At 56.3% G+C, this 19,936-nt stretch overlaps 2 protein-coding genes across 7 annotated transcripts in view; both read right to left on the minus strand.

The window, feature by feature from the left end:
- SLC22A14 (solute carrier family 22 member 14) overlaps positions 1 to 8,243 on the minus strand; it is a 32,260-nt gene extending 24,017 nt beyond the window's left edge. For 5 of the 6 annotated variants that reach the window (XM_029940558.1, XM_029940559.1, XM_029940555.1 and 2 more), the window contains exons 1-4: positions 6,500 to 6,506; positions 6,303 to 6,393; positions 6,100 to 6,221; positions 195 to 249 (exon numbers count right to left, since the gene is read on the minus strand). The gene's annotated coding sequence lies outside the window, so the exon portion shown is untranslated. Of the gene's footprint in view, positions 1 to 194; positions 250 to 6,099; positions 6,222 to 6,302; positions 6,394 to 6,499; positions 6,507 to 8,198 lie in introns of those variants that run through there. The other variant, XM_029940563.1, reaches the window with a different exon arrangement.
- A 1,865-nt stretch (positions 8,244 to 10,108) lies between these two features.
- Positions 10,109 to 19,352, minus strand: SLC22A13 (solute carrier family 22 member 13). Its single transcript, XM_029940564.1, has 10 exons — positions 18,975 to 19,352; positions 14,412 to 14,515; positions 14,031 to 14,185; positions 13,666 to 13,834; positions 13,433 to 13,553; positions 13,268 to 13,362; positions 12,943 to 13,157; positions 12,734 to 12,842; positions 12,030 to 12,239; positions 10,109 to 11,835 (listed from the first exon to the last, which is right to left on the minus strand). The coding sequence occupies exons 1-10, from the start codon at positions 19,350 to 19,352 to the stop codon at positions 11,742 to 11,744; spliced, it is 1,650 nt and encodes a 549-aa protein (XP_029796424.1). The 3' UTR covers positions 10,109 to 11,741.
- Positions 19,353 to 19,936: the final 584 nt, after the last annotated feature.

The raw sequence follows: 19,936 nt of genomic DNA on the forward strand, positions 1-19,936 counted from the left end.
GGAAGCGCCCCCTCAGCCTCCAGCAACGCGTGTGTCCCCTTTAGTGACCCTGCTTTGTATCTCTGTGCTGCAGGAAAGTTTGGCTGTGGGCATAACAATTTCTGTGGCCTATAAGAGCATGTATCACAGAACTGGCAGGGGGGACCCCCTCCCAGAGACCACGGACACACTCGACAGAGTACACACGCACTTACTTTTTGACTCAGCAATCCCACTCCTGGGAATTTGCTCTGAAGATACACTTTGCGCCTGTAAGAAAACATACAGGGGTGAGATTATTCACTGCCGCTTTGGCGGTATCGCAAAATGCTGAGAACATAAATGTCCACACTTAGGACCCTGGTTGGATAACGGATGGTCGATCCGCCCGCGGAATATTATGCAGCTGTAAAAAAGAATGAGGAGAACCTCTATGAACTGATATGGAATGATGTTCAGTCCATACTGATAAGCAAAAAAAGCAGCATGCTCAAGAATACACGTAGGATGTGCCCTTTGTGTAGTCGACAGAGGTATGTGCTCATTCGCAGGAAGAAAATACAGGACACGTCAGGCACGCGCTAATGAGATTAATTATCTATGAGAGTGAGCGGATGGAAGGAAGCAGGTGCACGGGGCTGAAGGGAAGAGGGGGACCACTTCTTTACATACAGCTTTCTTTAAAAATTTTTTAAAAATGTTTTTATTTATTTTTGAGAGAGAGAGACAGCGTGAGCAGGGGAGGGTCAGAGAGAGAAGGAGTCACAGGATCTGAAGACAGGCTCCAGGCTCTGAGCTAGCGGTCAGCACAGAGCCCCACATGGGACTCGAACTCACGAACTGTGAGATCATGACCTGAGCCAAAGTCAGATGCTTAAACGACTGAGCCACCCAGGCGCCCCTATAGCTTTCTTTGAAACAAAAAGAAAGTAAATATATTTTCATAAATAATAACTTATAATTGTAGTTTCTATAGTTTACAAACATTTTCATGTTCATTGTATTATTTTTTCCCCATCCTTCTTAGTTCACTTTATTTTTTGCCAGAGAGCTTGTCAGCATCTGGTACCCAGTTTATTGATTAATGTATTTATTTATTTACTAATTTATTTAAAAATTTTAAGTTTTATTTAAATCCGAATTAGTTAACATATAGTGTACTAATGACGGCAGGAAAATTTACTGACTCGTCACTTACTTAGGACATCCTGTGCTCATCCCAACAAGCGCCCTCCTTCGTACCCATCCCCCACTCAGCCCATCCCCACCCCCACACACTTCAGATTGTTTTCTGTGTATAAAAGCCTCTACGGTTTGCCTCCCTCTCTGTTTTTTTCTCATTTTTCCCTCCCTTCCCCTGTGTTCATCTGTTTTGTTTCTTAAAATCCACATGAGTGAAATCATGTATTTACCTTTCTCTCACTGACTTACTGCACTTAGCATAATACCCTCCAGTTCCACCCACGTTGTTGCAAATGGCAGGATTTCATCTTTTTCATTGCTGAGCATTCCGTTGTGTATATATGTAAATCACACAGTCTTCATCCATTCACCAGTCCATGGCATTTGGGCTCTTTATAGGACCTGGCTGCGGATATGCTTCCTTCAACATGGGGGTACATGTCTCTGTGAAGCAGCAGTTTTGTATCCTCTGAATAAATGGCTGGTAATGTGATTGCTGGGTCATAGGGGAGTTCTATTTTTAACTTTTTGAGGAACCTCCGTACTGTTTTGCAGAGCGGCTGCACCGGTTTGCACTCCCACCAGCCGTGCACAAGGTTTTCGTTTCTCTGCATCCTCGCCGATAGCTTTGTGTATAATTCTGACCCTTAGAACCACAGCACGTCTCACATACAGCCCCTCCTTATATAAATATGTAATCAAAATGAATCAGGACAAGGCAAAAATCCAAGTGGCAAATGTGTTATAAACATCAGAACAATATTGAAGGGGATGGAGAAGAAAAGATCTAATCTATGTAATTTTATGTTGATGATATGATAAAGCTGAACAAAGAGAGGGGAAAGGGGCTCTGCGCTGAGAGCAGAGAGCCCCAAAGCAGGGCTCGAACACATGAGCCATGAGATCATGACCGGACCTGGAGTCTGACGCTTAATACACTGAGCCACTCAGGTGCCCCTAGACTATCTTTTCTACACCATGAAGCCTATCCATCTACTAACTGTGGAAGCTTCCTACGGCTCGACTTTCCCCCCTCAATTGTGTTCCCGAGAGTTTGCTTGCTTGCTTTCCCTCCCTCCCTCCCTCCCTCTCTCTCCTTTCCTCTCTCCCCCCACAGTTTCACTTCCAGGGGAAGAGTCTGCCGTAGGTCACACTGGGGGCCGCGCCGCTGAAAATCAGTGGGTGCCTCTGTACTGGTGTTAGCCACGTTTTTTGTCATCTATCAATGTTTCTGTAACTGATTACTTACGCATTTTTTGTATAGTAAACTTACCTGAAGATTCTCATATCCTGTACCATTTGTACTGTACATTAAAATGTTTTAACCGCATTTTAAAAAATGTTTATTTAAATAAAAGCTGGCTATAGACAGTGGCAAGGAGGTTTGTCCAGGTAACTGTTCAAGAAGAAGTTTTTAAACCAAAGTTATTCTTTATTGTAAGAGTTAGAGTTAATATTTCAAGCATTATTTCCTTTTCCTTTTATAATTGTGAGGTAAAGAATTTAAATTTAATGGGCGCCTGGGTGGCTCAGTCGGTTAAGTGTCCAGCTTTGGCTCAGGTCATGATCGGGTTCGAGCCCCACGTCGGGCTCTGTGCTGACAGCTCAGAGCCTGGAGCCTGTTTCAGATTCTGTGTCTCCCTCTCTCTCTGACCCTCCCCTACTTGTGCTGTCTTTCTCTGTCTCTCAAAAATAAATAAAAAACAAAAAAAATTTTTAAAAAAGAATTTAAAATAAATAAAAACGATTTTTAATGCTTATTTATTTTTGAGAGACAGAGACAGAGCGCTAGTGGAGGCGGAGCAGAAAGAGGGAGGCACAGAATCTGAAGCAGCTCCAGGCTTGGAGCTGTCAGCACAGAGCCCTATGTGGGGTTTTGAACTCACGAACCACGAGACCATGACCTGCACCGATGTTGGACACCCAACCGACTAAGCCGCCCAGGTGCCCCAAGAATATCAATCTTAAATGAAAAATTTGGACCAAATAAAGTAGATGAGGAAGACTGCATTTACTTTTTTCTTTTGTTAAGAGAGAGAGTGCAAGCCAGGGAGGGGGAGGGAGATAGTCAAGCAGGCTCCGCGTCGTGACCTGAGCTGAAATCAAGAGTTGATGCTCAACTGACTGAGCCACCCAGGTGCCCCCGGATTTACTCTTAAAATTTAACTATATCACCCAAAAATATGTCTGTGGTACAAGGTGAAATGGTGACCAAATGAATTCTTTCTTAACTCACACGCGAAGTTTGATGCATCACCCATGCATAAAATGGAAAACTAAGCAAAGGAGTGAGATTACGGGCTGGGGAAGCAGAGCATGCAGGGACAACCTTAACCTTCGCTCTGCTCCCAGGGGGGCCACTGCGGACTTCAGGAGCAGAGGGTATCATCAGAAACAGGAACCGTTTACTTACGGTCACAGCCGTGTGGCACAATCTGGAGAAATGACACAAACTGGCTACCTCAGACGACTTGTAAAAATAGTGTACATAAATAAACATAACTAACTAAATAAATGCAGGGCGAGGTCCTAAACTGGACCCCAAAGCAGGAAAAGAACACCTAGTGGGGCAACTTGCCAGACTCAAATCCGATCTCAGGGTTAGTGAATGACACGGTGTCAGTGTCCTTCTTCCTGGCTTAGGGCACTGCGCTGTGGTTATGGAAGATGCCAGCATTAGGGGAAGGTGGGCTTCAAAGCAAAGGGAATCCTCTGTATAACTTGTGCAAATTTGTTGAAACTAAAATTATTTCAAGCAAGATTTTAAAAAACAGGTTAGTTGAGAAAGGAAACCTTATAATATTAAGAAAATACAACTGGAAACAAATCTAACAAAACATGTGCAAGGCACGGGTTGGGATGGCCCAGAAAACAGAAGACAGGGATTCGTGCGAGGGAAAGTAGAGCCCCGGGCACTGATGGGAATGTAAGTGGTACAGCCACTGTGGGAAGCAGATGGCAGCTCCTCAAACAACTAAGAAGAGTTTCCGTCTGATCCAGCGAGGCCATGCCTGGGTAAACCTCCAAAATGACGGACAGCAGGCAGGCACACCGACGTCTGCGCACACCCACCTTTGAAGCAGAGTCCTGGCAAAGGTCAGAAGGCACAAACAAGCCGAGTGTCCATCGATGGATGAACAGGCAAGCAAAACAGTCACACGATGGGGTATTATTCTGCTTAAAAAGAAATAAAATTCGGACATGTGCTACGACATGGATGACCTTGAAGATCTCATGTTAAGTGAAATAGGCCAATCATAACAGGACAAATATTATATGATTCCACTTGGATGAAGTACCCAGAGGAGAAGAAAGCAGAACACTGGCTCCCAGGGGCCGGGGTGGGGGTGGGGGAGAGAATGGGGAAGTATTTAATGGGTACAGAGTCTCAGGTGAGAACTATGAAAGAGTTCAGGAGACGCAGAGCGCTGGAGGCTGCACAACAGCGTGAATGTGCTTTATGCCAACGAACTGTACCCTTACACATGGTAAAAATTAAAGAACGTCTATAATTTAGTATCAAAAAAAACAAATAATCCAATTTAAAAATTGGTGGAGAAACCAAATAGACATTTCTCCAAAGAAGACAAGTGGTCAAGAGACACATGGAAAAGTACTCAACATCACTCATCATCAGGGAAATACAAAACACAATGAGATACCCCTTCCCACCTGTCAGAATGGCCAAAGTCACAAAGATAGAAGGTCACAGCAGTTGGCGGGGTTGGCGAGAAATGACTTGTGTGCTGCTGGTGGGCGTGCAAACTGGCGCGGCCCCCGGGAAGACACTTACAGATGCTCCTCGAAGTAAGTAAATAAAGAAAACAGAAATCCCGTGGGACCCAGTAACTCCACTCCTGGGTATACATTCAAAGGAAATAAAATCACTATCCTTTTTAGTACATGTGCGGCCAAAGCGAGCACTGAAATCACAGTCCTGACGGGGAATCTACACTCTGGTGTTCATTGAGACCTTATGCGCAATAACCAAGATATGGAAACAGCAAGTGCTTATCACTTAGGCCAAATGGACAAAGATGTGATGTGCGTGTACGTGTATATATACATACATGCACACGGAGGGAGAGACGTGACTCAGCCCAGAGAAGGAAGAAGTCCTACCATGTGCAACCACACGGAGAGACCCTGAGCGCGTGAGGCTACGTGAAATAAGTCACACAGAGGCGGACCAATGCTGTATGGGATCACCTAGATGTGGAATCTTACCAGAAAAGAGTCAAAGTCAGAGAAACAGAAAGTAGAAAAGTGGCTGCCAGTGGCTGGAGGATGGAAACAGGGAGAGGCGGGGGAAGGGTGCAAATTTTCAACTAGGAGACGAACGAGGCCTGATGATATAAAACACGGGGACTGGAATTGGTATCACTGTACCGTATAACGGAAGTTTGCTAAGAGAGTAGACCTTACCTGTTCTCGCTAACAAACAAAAAGTGAGGAGACAGATGTATTAACTAGATTTCACAACGTATGTGTGGATCAAAGCTCATGCTGTCTCTTTCTCTCACAAAAATAAACACACACACACACACACACACACACACACACACACACACAAAGCTTTGACTATTGCTGGCTTCAAAACCAGAAGGGGACCAGGAGCCAAGCAATGCAGACAGCCCATAAAAGCCGGAAAAGGTGAGAAAATGAATTCTCCCCTAGAGCCTCCAGAAAGGAACAGGGCCCTACTGACAGCTTGGTGTTAGCCCAGTACGACCCAGTTCGGACTTCTGACCTCCAGAGCCATAAGGTAACAAGTCTGTGTTCAGCCATGGCGTCTGTGATGCCGTGTTACAGCAGCTGCCGGAGACCGATACAGTGTGTGAGGTTGGAGTGGGTGCGGGGGAGAGGGGCTTCCCAGATGGGGAAGTTTGCTCTCCTCACGGGGCTGGGGCTTTGGGGCACGGAGCCAGCTGTCCTCACCTCCCCCACAGGGTCCCCTTCAGGGTGCCCCCCACGGGCCTCGGCCGGTCTGCAGGGCTCGGAGTACTTGCTCCCTTGGCTGATCCCAAAGGCCGCTTGCCAGGTGGACAGGCTCCAGGCAGCTGGAAACAGAGGCCCAGAAAACGGAGGTAAAGCCAGGAGCAGCAGTTCGCCTGAGGCTGGGAAACGGCCCGATGCCACACCTGGGGGCTCACACTTCCCGTGAGGGCAGCTGCTCCTTCCAGACGCCTCAGCTGGACAGGGGGTCGCGGCCTGCTCCTGTCCACATCTGTGCTGAGAATGCAGCCCGACGGTTGCCAGGCGTCATCATAATTGCCGCCTTCCACAGCCCCCCTCCCTCTTCCCCGGAGACAGGACCATGAACAAAGCTAGGGCCCACCTGACCACACTCCAGGCCCAGCCAGACCCTCGGAAGGAACCCTTGGGTTCCATGGCTGCAGGAGGGAGCAGTGTCACAATGGGGCAGGAAGTCCCGGGAGCGGGGGCGGGGGGGGGGGGTGTGTGTGTGCGTGTGTGAGGAGCGGCCCTCTCTCCAGGGGCACAGCTAGCCGAAGACCCTAGAGACAGCAGGCCTCAGTGCGGACTGCTCTGGCCCAGGAGCACCTGCTGTGGGTGCAAACCCCCCTTTCAGTCAGTGCAGACTGCTCTGGCCCAGGAGCACCTGCTGTGGGCACAAACCCCCCTTCCAGACTTGCCCATCCCCCCGGCCCCTGTCTGGGGCGGGGGGGGGGGTGTGGGGGGGAGATAGGAAAGAGAGGAGCCGAGCTCAGACCTGGGATCAGACTAGGATGCGACGCTTCACCGCAGCAGAAGGGAGGAGGCCTCCAGGACGAGATGCAGGGCATTAAAGGAGGAGGAGAGAGAGAGGCGGCCTGGGTGGCTGGGCTCAGTTGGTTAAGCATCTGACTTTGACTCAGGTCATGATCTCCTGGCTCAGCTGGGCTTGTGAGTTCCAGCCCTGTCCTGCTGGCTTTCAGTCCTCTGTCCGCCCCTCCCCTCCCCCCACTCCCCTCTTCCCTTCCCTTCCCCTCCTCTCTCCTTCTCCCCCTCCCCCTGCTCTCAGGTGCTTGTGTTCTCGCTCTCAAAAATTCATATTAAAAGAAAGAAAAGGAGGAGAGAGAGCGTTCCCTCCCGCTCCATGTGCTTGCCGGGAGGAAAGGCCACGTGAGGGCACAGCAAGAAGGTGGCCGGCTGTCCGAAGGCCAGGAAGAGCCCTCCCCACAACCCGACTCCGCTCACACCCAGCCTCAGGAAGTGCGGGAGACCCAATCTGTGCCTTTAAGCCACCAGTGTGCGGCACGTTGCTGGCAGGTAGGAAGGGACAATGGAGCAAACCAGCCGGAAGGATGAGGCTGCCCTCAGAGGATGGGGTGTCTGAATTAGAGGCACCTTCATTCACTGACTTCCCTGCTGGGGGTTGCTGAGATTTTGGAGGTGGACGACAGCAGGGGACTGGGCGGAAGGGACGCCGGTGAACCCGGTAGTTTTAGGGGAATGAGGCTGTGTGAGCTGCAAGTCAAGAGGGGGTTGCTGCAAGAGCAGAGGAAGGGGAGGAGGGGGAGGAGGGGAAGGAGGGGGAGGAGTGAGGAGCAAGGGTGGGCCCCCGGCTGTGAGAGCGCAGGCGCCCAGAGAAAGAGGTGGGGCAAGCGTGTCCTTCTAAGAAGGGCTGGGACAGTAGCTTCAGAGACACGGGGTAGAGCCCGGTAGGGAGCCGGGGGGATGGGGGACAGAAGGAGCAGTGTGGAGTAGAGGGTGGCCTGGGCTTTGGACGTTGATGTGGGGACACAAGACACACAGCGCGTGGCCTCAGTCTCGGCAGGGTCTCTGAGGGGCGGGCACAGAGACGCTGAGCTGCACACCCAGCCCCACGGGACCCCGATCAGGTGTTGGCCTCTCACTCCCTCCAGTTCCGCTGCCATCAGCCCCTCTAATCACCAGGTCAGATGCACAGTAAGTGCTCGCAGAGGATTTCATTGTATGATGCCCTCCCTTTCTCTGCTCCCGCACGTGCCCCCCCCCGCGTGCCCTCTTCCAACCCATCCTTCAGATCCGGGCGGGTTTTATGACCCGGATCTTACCGGGCCTCCTGCTTGCTTCAAGACGAGAGAGACAACCAGTGGCTTTGATCGTTCTCAGAACGAAGTTCTACATTGGACATGTGGTCCAATATCTGCTGTCCGTGGGGAGCCCACTTCGGATCCTCTGTCTCCTTCTCTCTGCCTCTGTCTTCATTCTCTCTGAAAAAATACATAAAACATGAAAACAAAATGTGGCGTCAGGGCGGCTTCCAGAACTTCCGGACGCCTTGCAGCTGCAGTAAGGGCCTGTCGGTGGTCTTCACCCGAAACGTTTCCGTACCCCCTACCGTCACCGATGCCATCCTTCGGGGGCCCTGCCCGCCCCGCACTCTGGGTCAGCAGCCTCGGCCCACCCCACAGGGTCCTCCGGAGTCGCCCCAGCATTCCCCCGGCCCCGCCCGGTTTCACGGCCACGGATGAATTGTACACCTGCGGGTCCCGCGTGGCCTGAGACCTAGGGGAGGATGGGGAGGAGGTGAGGCAGGGGTGCGGGGCAGGGGGCTGGCACTCCTCTCCCATGTCCTTGGACCTTGGGGGCTGACTGCCAGAGGCCTTCACCTTTCACACCCAAGACTGGAATCCTCGCGGGTTCGTGCAAAGGGGCCCATGAAACCATCCACTTGACGACGGGAAGCCCAAGCGCCGGGCTCCCGTCACCAAGGCCCGGCGTCGCTGACCGTCGTGCTGCGCTGCTGCGTGTACCCCCGTCTGGCCTCCTCTCTGGTCCACACAGTCGTGGGGAAGACAGGGTCGGCGCGGCCTGGACGCTCCCCGGTGTCGTGAAGCCCCTTTTCCGTCAAGCTTCTCAGGGGCGAGTCAAGGCCAGGCCTACATGTCTCTGCTCAGGTCCTGTCGGCGGCTGAACGACACTTCCCTCTGAACAGAACAAGCCACGGGCCACCTTCTGTCACATATAAGGCAAAGCTTTGCCCCGACAGCCCAGGAAACCTAGAGAAATGGCCTCAAAGTCCTGCCCAAAGGCAGTAGGTGAATCTTGGCGGGATTCATGCTCGGTCTTCATGATCGAAGTCTCTTTCCAGGAACGGAGGCCGTTCTGCCTCAAAGGGAGGCGAGTGTCCACGTTTCGGAGGAGGTTGCGGTGAGTGAGAGGGACGGGAGGCGATTCGTGTTCAGAAACCCCAGACACAATCCGAGCTGCCCACTTAGCAGTAGGTTTACAGCGATGGGAAACATGTACGGCCCCCGCCCCCGCCGCAATGCAGTCCCCAGCCCGCAATCACGTCACTTCCGGCTTCTTCTGCCTTCTCCTTTTCCAGGCCTTATTTTCCGCGGGCTTTGCAATGGGCCTGCGCGGAAGAATGAAGTCTCTGAGTCTCCTCGGGGATGCACATGTGTCCCAATCGGACTACTTTTTGGCCTTGCGGAGGCGACTTCCGGGTTAGGCTGGAACCCCAGCGCTCAGCCAATGAGGAATCGGGAGGGGCTTCCCGCTGGGAGTGGCCCCGCCCCTCGCCACGGTGCAGGTCCCTCCACACCTGCTCTCCCTGAACGTCGGTGAAAGCCTGGCCTGCGGGGTCCCGAGTCTCTGCGTCGCCTTTGGAGGCAGTGGGCTTATTCCTCGTAGTTGTCTCTGGCTGTGAACTGGCCGCTGCCCAAACGCCATGCCCAGTGTTTTCACGGCTGGCAGGTTAGGCCTGGGTACCACGCTGTGCCATGAAAGACTTTCAGGTGGACCCGATGGGTGACGTTAGCCTGGATCCCATGATTGGGCACATGGCAGGAAGCTAGAACTTGTCCCCATCATTCCAAACCGAGTCTGTAATAATGTTTATTTCTTTTGTACATTTTTAAAATGTTTATTTTTGAAAGAGAGCAAGTGGGGGAGGGGCAGAGAGGGAGACAGAATCTGAAACAGGCTCCATGCTCCGAGCTGTCAGCACAGAGCTGATGTGGGGCTTGAACTCCCAAACTGTGAGATCATGACCAGAGCTGGATTTGGACTGACTGAGCCACCCAGGCACTCCCTGTATGGGGCTTTTTATCCTATGGAGGGAGGAGGTGACATGAAGGCTCCGGGCAACTGAGTCTATAGGAGGTCTGACTATTCTCAGGATTGAGCTTTTCTTGTAAATCATGAAGAAAGTCACAAACTGATGGAGTTTTATGTGCTTCGTCACCGTGATCTTTATCAGGTGACCATGGGCTTTTTCCCTCCTTTGTTGCCCGGGCAGTCATGGGTGCCTGAGAAATGTCACTTGAGTCCCACTCCCACCTTGGGGGAGGGAAGTGTGGAGTGTCGCCTGCCTTCTGTTATATCATCAATAAAGATGCACGTATTCAAAAGAGGTGCTGAACACTTTCATGCCGGATTCACAAAGATGGGAAACCAGCCCGGAGCACGGAGCACGCCCTCCAGCCTCCATCAGGGAAGGTGAGTGGGAGGAAGAGAGGGAGGTCCAGAAGGAGCCCTTCTGCAGGCCTGGGCCCCTGGGGGAGAGACTGGACCTCACTGTCTGGCGGGCGGTTAGCGGGGCGGAGCAGCGGAGAGCCCTGGCCAGCTCTTTCCCCCTGTTCGCTGGTGCAAGCACGCACGGTGGCTACCCGGGAAGGCACCCTGGCTGGAGGCCACTGGATGGGACCCAGCCAGGAGGGCTGGCAGTAAGGGAGACCATGTGGGGAACACTGCTGGGGCAGGAGGTGAGGAGGGGGCCCTAGAGGTCAGCTGTGAGCACACTCGTTGGAGGAAGGAACAGGGCAGAGGTCCTGGGAGCACCACCGAGAAATCCAGCGACGTGTCCCCCACGGAGGAGCTGACTGGGAGCAGCCTGCCCGGAGTACACTGACTGACGATTAGCCAGGACGCGCGGGGAAGGAAGCAAGGCCAGCGCAGCCCGCTAGAAAGCCCTTTCCCCTCGCCCTGCAGGAGGGGAGGGGGGAGGGAGATGAGGAGAGGAACTCCCAGCCTCCGCCCTTTCCCCACCCCTGGTCCCTGGGCCCCAAGATCAGGCATGAGCTGAATGAATGCAGGGCAGGGGATGGAGGACCTTTGAAGAGAATGCACGACTGAAGCTTTGATGTGGAGCACGGAGTCCTCTCTCAGCAGGATCAAATGTCCTGGGGCCTGGTCCAGCCCCTGGGAGGAACCACAGCCTTCCCATCCACAGCCTTTTCTCCTCCCGGCCCGGATACGGCCACAGCTTCAAGCTTTCTCTCCTCCTACTCTGCGTTCTTGGAAAGGCCCTACCCATCTGCTGTGTTCTGGGCCCGGGCCTGCAGGCAGAGGGGACCAGAGGAGCCGTCCTCCCACGAGCCTACTAGAGAGCCAGTGACGCCCAGGAAACACCAAGGCCCGACCCCCGAATGGTGGGGGGGCCGTGGCTGGGGTGAGGAAGGTGGTGAGGGGTGAACAGAAGAGGGAGGCCCCCCCCGGACACTTCAGGACGGGGCGGCCCGGGGCCAGGACAGGGTTCAGGCCAGCAGTGTGCTGCGGCCATCTGCGGGGTCGGCGGGGAGGGCTTGCTGCAGTCCCCGGCCATTTCTGGGGGGTGTTCAGGCAGCTCCCTGCTGGCTCCGGAGACATGGTCAGAGGTACGTGCTGCTCACGAAGGTCACCCCCGGGCCGGAAGTTCTTCCTGAAGCCTCGCTTTCCTTTTCTGAAAGTGCTGAGTCCAGAGGCCTGGTGGGAGCAGGAGGCCATCACCGACCGGCCAGGGGTCGGTCCCCTGGCAGTGCCCATCGCCACTTCTCCCCAGAGGGGGTCTGGCCCAAGGCCAGTCAAGGTGGCTCCTGAGGGCCCCATGTTGGCCGCTAAGCAACGAAGGACACACAGAGAGAAGGAGGCCTCAGCTTCAGAGAAGGCCAGCAGCTCACCGTGGGAGGGGCTCCAGGTCCTCGATGGTGTCCTTCAGGGGCTGGCCCCGGGTCTCGGGCAGCAGGGCACAGAGTAAGCCTGCGCCGATGGGGAGGCTGCCGTAGAGGAGCATGGGGAGGGCCACCTGGTACTCGGCCAGCAGCATCACTAGGGGCGTGAGGATGCCCCCGATCCTCGAGAAGATGCCCACCAGCCCCATGCCCGTCTGCCTGCGGGAAGGCGGGTACCGGCTGAGCACGTCCAGCGCGGCTCGGGGCCCCAGTCCGGAGAGCCCTGTTCCCACGCTGGCCCGCAGGGCTGCGCTCCCGGGCCCTCCACCTTCCGCTCTCTGCTCCTGCCCGGGAACCGGGAACCGCGGTGGCCCAGCCACGTGCCAGGCTGCTCTCCCCTCCAGGCCCGTCTGCGCCCTCCTGCTGGTCTCCCCGGCTCAGGTCCCAGGCCGCACCTCCTGGCTCCTCCACTGCCCCTTTCTGAGTGCTCCTCCTTCCGAGCCGTTCCTTCTTAGACCTGTGCCGCGGCCCAGTCGGGACCAGGCCAGGGCCCGACTTCTATAACTGTCCCCCACTGCCTGGGGTGCCATGGGCACTCGGGCTAGATTTCCAGCCGCCCGGACCCCATCCCCGCTGCTGCCCCCGGAGCCAGCCTCCAACGTGAGCTCGGGACAGGGGTGAGGGAGGGGGGGCGGGGTGCCCGCAGGCCTTACCGGATGACGGTGGGGAAGAGCTCGGCAGAGTACACGTAGGAGATGGTAAAGCCGGCGGCCGTGGCAAACTTGCCCACCACGGCCAGCACGGTGACCACCACGGGCAGATCTAGGGGAGGGTGCAGGTCAGACGGCCCCGCCCCCAGCCCCACCCCGGCCCCGCCCCACTCGCGCCTGGCTGTGGGGCTGGGGAGGGCCAGCCCTCGTACCTGCTGGGACGAAGGTGATGCTGATGCACATGAGGCCGCCCAGGATCAGCGTCAGCATCTGGCTCCGCCTGCGCCCCAGCCACTGCATCACGAAGATGCTGGAGTAGCGGGCGGGGACCTCCACCGTCCCGAAGACCAGCTGCGTCAGGTAGATGTCCAGGCCAAAGTCACCGACCTGGAAGCTCAGGCCGAAGTACCCCAGACTGTCCGCGAACCTGCGGGGGTGCCCAGAAGTCCTCGTCACTGCCGGGGGTGGGGGGGGGGGGGGGGCCTGGACGCCCTTTGGCTTGGGCCTCAGCACGGGCCGCAGCCCTGGCGTCCTCACCAGATGTAGAAGAGGATCAGGGTCACCTTCCGGAGCTGGGGGTGTCTGAACAGATCCAGTGGGCTCCCTGAGGGGCCTGTCTTCTCTGGGACCAGCTGGGGGGAAGACACACCATGAGGGGACAGGCAGGCCAAGGGCAGGGGGCTGGGCTCGCCGTGAGGGTACCTGGCACAGGAGCTCTGGGGAGAGCTTCCGCCTGTTGACCGAGGCCGCCTTCTGGATCACTTGCTTGGCCTCCTCCACCCTTCCTCTTGTCAGGAGCCAACGCGCGGACTCTGGCAGGGCCCTGCAGGCCAGGAATGGCTGTGACCTGGGAGCCCCCCGCCCCCAGGGGCACCCAGAACCTCACAGCCCTCCTGGTGAGTGTGAGCCGTGCGCTCTGGGAAGTGCGTCCTCACCAGATGTAGAAGAAGAGCAGGAAGACAGGCGCGGAGCCGGCCACCTGGAAATGCCTCCAGTTCCGGACGGCGTAGGCGAGCCCGGCCAGCGCCATCTGCCCCACGGAGAAGGTGCACTGGGCCAGGACCACGGCCTGGGTCCTCTTGGCGGGCCCCACCCACTCTGTAACTGTGGGGACAGAGACTGAGCCGGGCCCTGCGGCTCCCGCCCCGTCACTGCCCGGGTGCTGCTCTGGCAGGCTGGGCCTCGGTTCCACTTGGGGCGTGGGTGCCCCACAAGGCTCCCCCAGGGCAGTCGGGAAGGTGGCCAGCCCAGACCCCAAGGCCTCACCCCAAGGCTGAAGGCTGGGGGCCCGGATGCTCACGTAGGGTGACGTTGCTGAAGGAGAAGCCGGAGACCGCAGTCGCCACGACGAAGCGCAGGGCCACGTAGAGCGCAAAGCTGGGCACGAAGGCCGTGGCCAGGCCGACGGTCGCGAGGAGCAGCAGCTGCACCAGCACAGTGGCCTTGCGGCCAATCCTGCAGTCACAGAGGGCCAGGTCCGTAAGGGACTGTCTCTGTGGGGACGGAAGCGTGGGAGGCCCAGGCCCTGGGCTGTCTGCCTCCTAAGGACATGTGGCCCCAACCCGGTGAGCTCTGTTTGAGGGGCAGGGAACAGGGCCTTTCACGACACCAGGGAAGAGCGTGGGGGGAAACTACCAGCAACCTAGGAGCACACCTAGGGGTGAGCAGGTCAAGTTCTCACCGGTCACACAGGGGCCCGAAGATGAGAGCCCCGACCAGGAGCCCGGCCATGAACGCCGACTGTGAGGTCTCCTTCAGGTGCTTCTGATCACAGACAAGGTTGAACTGAGGCAGACACAGGCAGACGTGAGCTGGGGCGGCCAAGGGCAGGTCCCGGGTCGTCCGGCCCCGCCACCACCAGCCGCTCAGCCTGGGCTCCACGCGGTGTGCACGGGCATCCCGGGGCGCGAGGAGGAACTCGGGGCGGGTGCGGGGCGGTGTGCGGAGTGTTAGGGGGGCCAAAGCAGTGCCCCACGTCTGCCGGCCAAGGACGGGGCTGCTTCCACGTGAGGTCCCGCTCCGATCCTGTCCGCGACCTCCTATCAATGCCAAGTTGTGCTTTTGGCAGTTGTTTAGGACAAAAAGAAAACGCAAGCGCCACGTGGAATGGAAAGAGGGGGGAAGCGCTCAAGGACTGAGAAGACCTGCAGCTCCCAAGGGCACATGCATCCTGTGAGGGGATTGGGTTTATTTAAAAATGAAAACTATGGGGCGCCTTGGAGGGCTCAGTCAGTTGAGCGTCTGACTTCGGCTCAGGTCATGATCTGACAGTTCATCAGTTCGAGCCCCTCGTCGGGCTCTGTGCTGACGGCTCAGAGCGGGGAGCCTGCTTCCAATTCTGTCTCCCTCTCTCTCTGCCCTTCCCCACTTGCGCTCTGTCTCTCAAAAAGAAATAAATGTGAAAAAAAATTTTTAAATAAATAAAAATGAAAAATATTTCCTTTCAGTTTGTGTATTATTTTGTAAAACAGCTCCTAAGGCGTTTGAGCACAATTACTTATTAGGTTGTTTGGACCTAATCACTGAATGCGCAAACCATAGGTGTGTGTCGTGGCCCAGAGATGCCAGGTAGGATTGCTGACACACGAAGGATACTGAGTTTGGAACCCCGACCTGCCACTAACCACTGCGTCCTGACAAATGGAGCCTGGCCCTGGGGGGAGGCTTACACGGCCCCATTGCACGTTCCCATCTGGATGCAAAATCTCCTTGACACTCTCCTCACTCACTGGCGGTGAGAATCCCAAGGAGCCCTCACAGCCCGCTTTTCGAAGGAGGTCAGGACGGAGGAACATGTGCCTGCGTGCACGTGTGTGTGGGCACGCATGTGCGCACACACGCAGCGGTGGGGCGACCCACCGGGACACTGAGAGACTGAGAAAGGGAGTGGAAAACAAATGCATGTCCGCACCACGCTGTGTGTACCTGACGCACGCGCACGTCCTGTATGTACGTGTGACTGGACACCGCCCCACCCCCGGGTCTCTGGGCCCTTCCGGGCGTCCTGTGCCCCCGCACACAGCTCAGCTCCGCACACGGGTGTCGGTGCGGGGAACGTGACAGGTGAGCTGCCCTCTGCGGCTCAAGGAGCTAGCTTCACAATCACTGACGCCTTCTGAGGGCTCACTCCGTGTGGGATGCGCGCTTCACGTGTACCCTCTGGTTCTCACACCAATCCCCGAGTTACTATTCCACTCCCCTGAGCGAGGGGAGGCTCGGCGGGTTATCCGAGGTCCCGCGGCTGGATGGCAGTGGACTTCAGACATCCCTTTTGCTCCAGACAGGGACTGAAACTGAGTGAAAGCTACGAGAACATCGGCTGAGTGAATCAGTTCATGGACTAGTACCCAGAGCTGGCCGAGTAGCCGGTCACCGTCAGTCAGAGTCACTTTTTAGCAAGATATGAGTCAGCCCAGGAGAGGCCGCTGAGCTCCCACTTCTGTTCTCAAGAACAACTTACGTTGCAGTAAAAGTCCCTGGACGGACTAATTGCCCCGGGAATGCGGTGGGGAAGACCTTGTTCCCCCCAGTTCTACTCCACTTGGTTTTTGTCCAGCACCTGCTGAGTGCCTCTGTAGTTAGACGCTGTTTAAAACAAATAATACTGGCCTCGGGCTATCCGCCTTTGGAATCTGAACTGAGAGACTTTGTGTGACTTGGAGCCTGTTAAACGCTCTGTTGGTGTCTTGGTTTCCTGTGTACAAAGTGGGGATAAAATACATGACACAGTGTCCCCAGGAGGATTCAAGGAGTTAGCGCACACAGGAAGTCCTCAGTAAGTGTCAGCTCAGTGGAGGTGCGCTGGCCCCCCCGCGCATGGAACAGCTGGGGACAGACATCTCAGCCACGGGGGGCTACGGTGCCCTGAGGCCCGCACGCCAGTCCCAGGGAGCCCTCCCAGGCTGGCGCCTCCTCTGTGGCCGCCATTCGCTACCCCTCATACTTCGTGTACGCCTTCCTTCAGTCCTCATTCTAACCTCACGAAGGCTGTGCAACCCCAGAGGCCAAAGCTTGGAGAGTGCCAAGTGCCAAGACGGCCTGTGTCATATTGCGGACGGAAGGACGACGGAACGGACACTAAAGGGCTCCACCTTGGGACACCAGCCATCACCCTCCCTGACCCTGATGCCCAGAGCGGAGGGCTCCGTGTGGGGCTTGCCACCTGGGCACACAGGGTCCCGCCCCCATTCTTGGAGCACACGCATCACATCTCCCTCCCCTGTCCCGAAAGCTTCCGTGGCTCCCTTTGGTCCCTAGGAGGGCGCCCAAGTCTCTCAGCTGTGTCTAAGACCACGGGGAGTCATCTCTTGCTGATTTCCCAACTCCGTTGGGCTGCCTTCCTCAGACACGCCAAGCGTTTCCGTGCGCCCAGATCTAGACATGGCTATCTTCTCTCTGCTTTTCCTTCCCTCCTTTTCTTTCCCCTTCTCTGGTCCCAGGACGGGTCCCACTGTTGTTGGTCAAGGCTGGGGGTTATTCTTCTCTTTTACCGAGGACGGGCCCCCTGGAAATGTTGGGAGGCAGACTGAGGAGGAACTCTGTTCTTCAAGAACATGTAGCCTGTAAGACAAGGCGCTCGCTCCTTCTCCAGTTAGGACGACCCTATTTCAGGCTGAATACGAAGCTGCTGGGTATCAGAGGAGGCGGGGATGTCAGCTCAGAGAGAGGCCCCGGGACCAGCGTGGCGGGCCCTCCTCACCAGCGGGAGGGGAGGGAAAAGCTTTCCGACAAGACAGCCCCGGAAGCAAAGGTGGACTTCGCATGCGGCACAGGGCACGGAGAAGGTGTGTGCTCTTGTGGGAATCCAAGGCCCCGAGAGGGTGGGAGCAGGAGAAGCATGGCAGGGAAGGCAAGAGGCCCGAGGCCCAGCGCCAGTGGTCGCACAGCCCAGGCTGATGGTCAGAGACCAAGGGGACAGCCCCAATCCTTAGAGAACGAGAGCAAGGTGCCTCCCTCCTCGGACTGTCCCCCGCACGGTTACTGCTCAACGAGCCGCGGCTGGATGAGCCTGCACCCGCAGCCCAGCGGGGTGTGAGCAGGGCTAAGTCGCTCCGAGAAGCGTGCCCGGGCTTTGAGGATGGTGCTTGGCCGGGTAGGCCCCCAGAGCGCATGAGGACCAGTGGAGGCCACGGCTATCATGAGGGCGCTGCTGGAGGCATGGAGAGGCCAGCGAGGGCCAGACTGGGCTCTGCGGGGGAGCTCCTAGGCCGCACACGCCTGTGCCGGGCCGCACGCGGCGGGGCGTCAGGAGGGACAGGCAGGACAGATCCTGGGCTGCTGGGGCTCTGCCTACGGTATGGAAAAGCAAATGCCTGGGGGCCCCGGGCTGGTTCAGTCAGTAGAGTGTGCAACTCTTGAACTTAGGGGTTGTGAGTTCAAGTCCCACGTTGGGTATAGAAATTACTTTAAAATATGAAATCTTAATAAAAATGCCATTAGCCAAAACATCATCCTCTGAAAGCCTCTAAAAAGTAAATACTTCTTTAGTCACAGAGAAAACAGTAAATGAAGGTTTCATCTCTGGACTCCAAATTCCCCTCTCCCGGAAGACTCAGGATTTGCCGCCCTCCAGGCGAGCTGTCCAGACCTCCCCACAGTGCCCGCCCCTGAGGATCCTGGACTCTCTGTGCTCTGTCCCCTCCGGCAGGGACCTGAGTAGGAGCTCCACCTCTGTGAGCAGCTCACTAGGCTGCCCTGGACAAGTCATCTCCCTGCTCTGTGCCTCAGCCCCCGCTCTGGGAAGCAGGAGAGTGGGCCCAGTTGCTGGAGAGTTCTAGAGAGCGGCCGAAGGGCAAGAAGCCCACATCGGGGCAGCCGGAGGTCAGACAAGTGGGTGGGGACACGGGAAGACAGGTGCGCAGGCAGATAGGCAGGGGCAGATGGAAAGACAAAGGCAAGTAGACAGACAGATGGAGGCACTGGAGAGAGAGAAAGACAGGAAAGCAGGAGGGGCCAGGAAGGCAGGCAGGCAACTGGGCAGACAGGCAGACGGACAGACAAAAGGGTAGGCAAAAATGGACAGATACAGAGAGAATATGGATTGAAAAGTAGATGGGGCCGACGGTCAGAGGACAGAGAGGAAAGCAGGACAAAGGACAGATGAAACAAGAAGGCAGCGGCCGGTCCTGCCAGCACGGGGCCTCCGGGCAGAATGGAAGCAGCCACACCAACCGCTGGGGGCAGAGGGTCAGGTGAAGGAGTCGACCAACCCCAAAGGGGCAGGCGGGCAAAAGGGCAGTCCTACCTCGTTCTTCAGGGACAGGGGCCTGTCTTCTGGGTACTCCCAGCCCGCCTCACAGGGCTGCGTCTCGTTGAAGCGGCGGCCGAGGATGTCCCCGAGGCTGGCGTGGGCAGGGGGCGGCCGGAACATCAGGCAGGACTCGGGGTTGCCGGCGGCATCCAGAGGCACGCTCAGTGCCAACTGCTCGGCCGCGCTCAGGTTCAACGTGTGGTTCTTGACCCAGGCCACGGAGCAGTAGTGGGTCTCGTGCTGGATCATGAAGACCTGGGCAAACATGTGGTAGGCACACAGGAAGTTGGGGACACTCAGCAGGATCACCAGCTGTACCTGGAAGCGACCGAATTCACCCATTTCGGCCAGGGCCTGGGCAAACTGAGCCATGTCTCCTGGTCAGCCTGGGCCGTCAGACAGCTCCGAGCTTGGCTTCCGGGCACCTACTCCTCCGGGCAGAGATGACGGCTGTGTTAATGTTTAATCCAGCCTTTGACCTATCACACTTCAACTCCCTGGCTGCAGCCTGAGCAGGACAGAATAGGATGAGAGCACGGTGCACCGTGGTCTGCAGAATCCAAGGATGTTTTACGGACGGTCAGACCGACATGAGCCCCACCAGGGGATTTTCCCAGACCGGCCCAGGAAGGAGCTTTAGCCAAGTGTTCAACCACGCAAAGCAGCCCCTCCAGCACTATCCCACACAAACACACCCAGCTCAGATCTCTCCCATTATGACGGTCCCCACACCCTGAGAGCAGTTCCAGCACTTAGAGGGACACAGAAGTCCCTTCTAGGGACCAGCTCTATGGGGGTAAATCAGGGGAGGAGCAAGGACCCAGCCTGCCTACTAGCTTGGTCAACAGCCCAGTCTGGCATTTTGATCTGCTGGTCTTATTTTTCTCTTTTTTTTTTATTTAAAAAAAATTTAATGTTTTTTTATTTTATATTTGAGAGAGACAGAGACAGACCAT

The sequence above is a fragment of the Suricata suricatta genome, chromosome 5 (assembly GCF_006229205.1).
Source record: "Suricata suricatta isolate VVHF042 chromosome 5, meerkat_22Aug2017_6uvM2_HiC, whole genome shotgun sequence".
NCBI classification, from domain to species: domain Eukaryota; kingdom Metazoa; phylum Chordata; class Mammalia; order Carnivora; family Herpestidae; genus Suricata; species Suricata suricatta.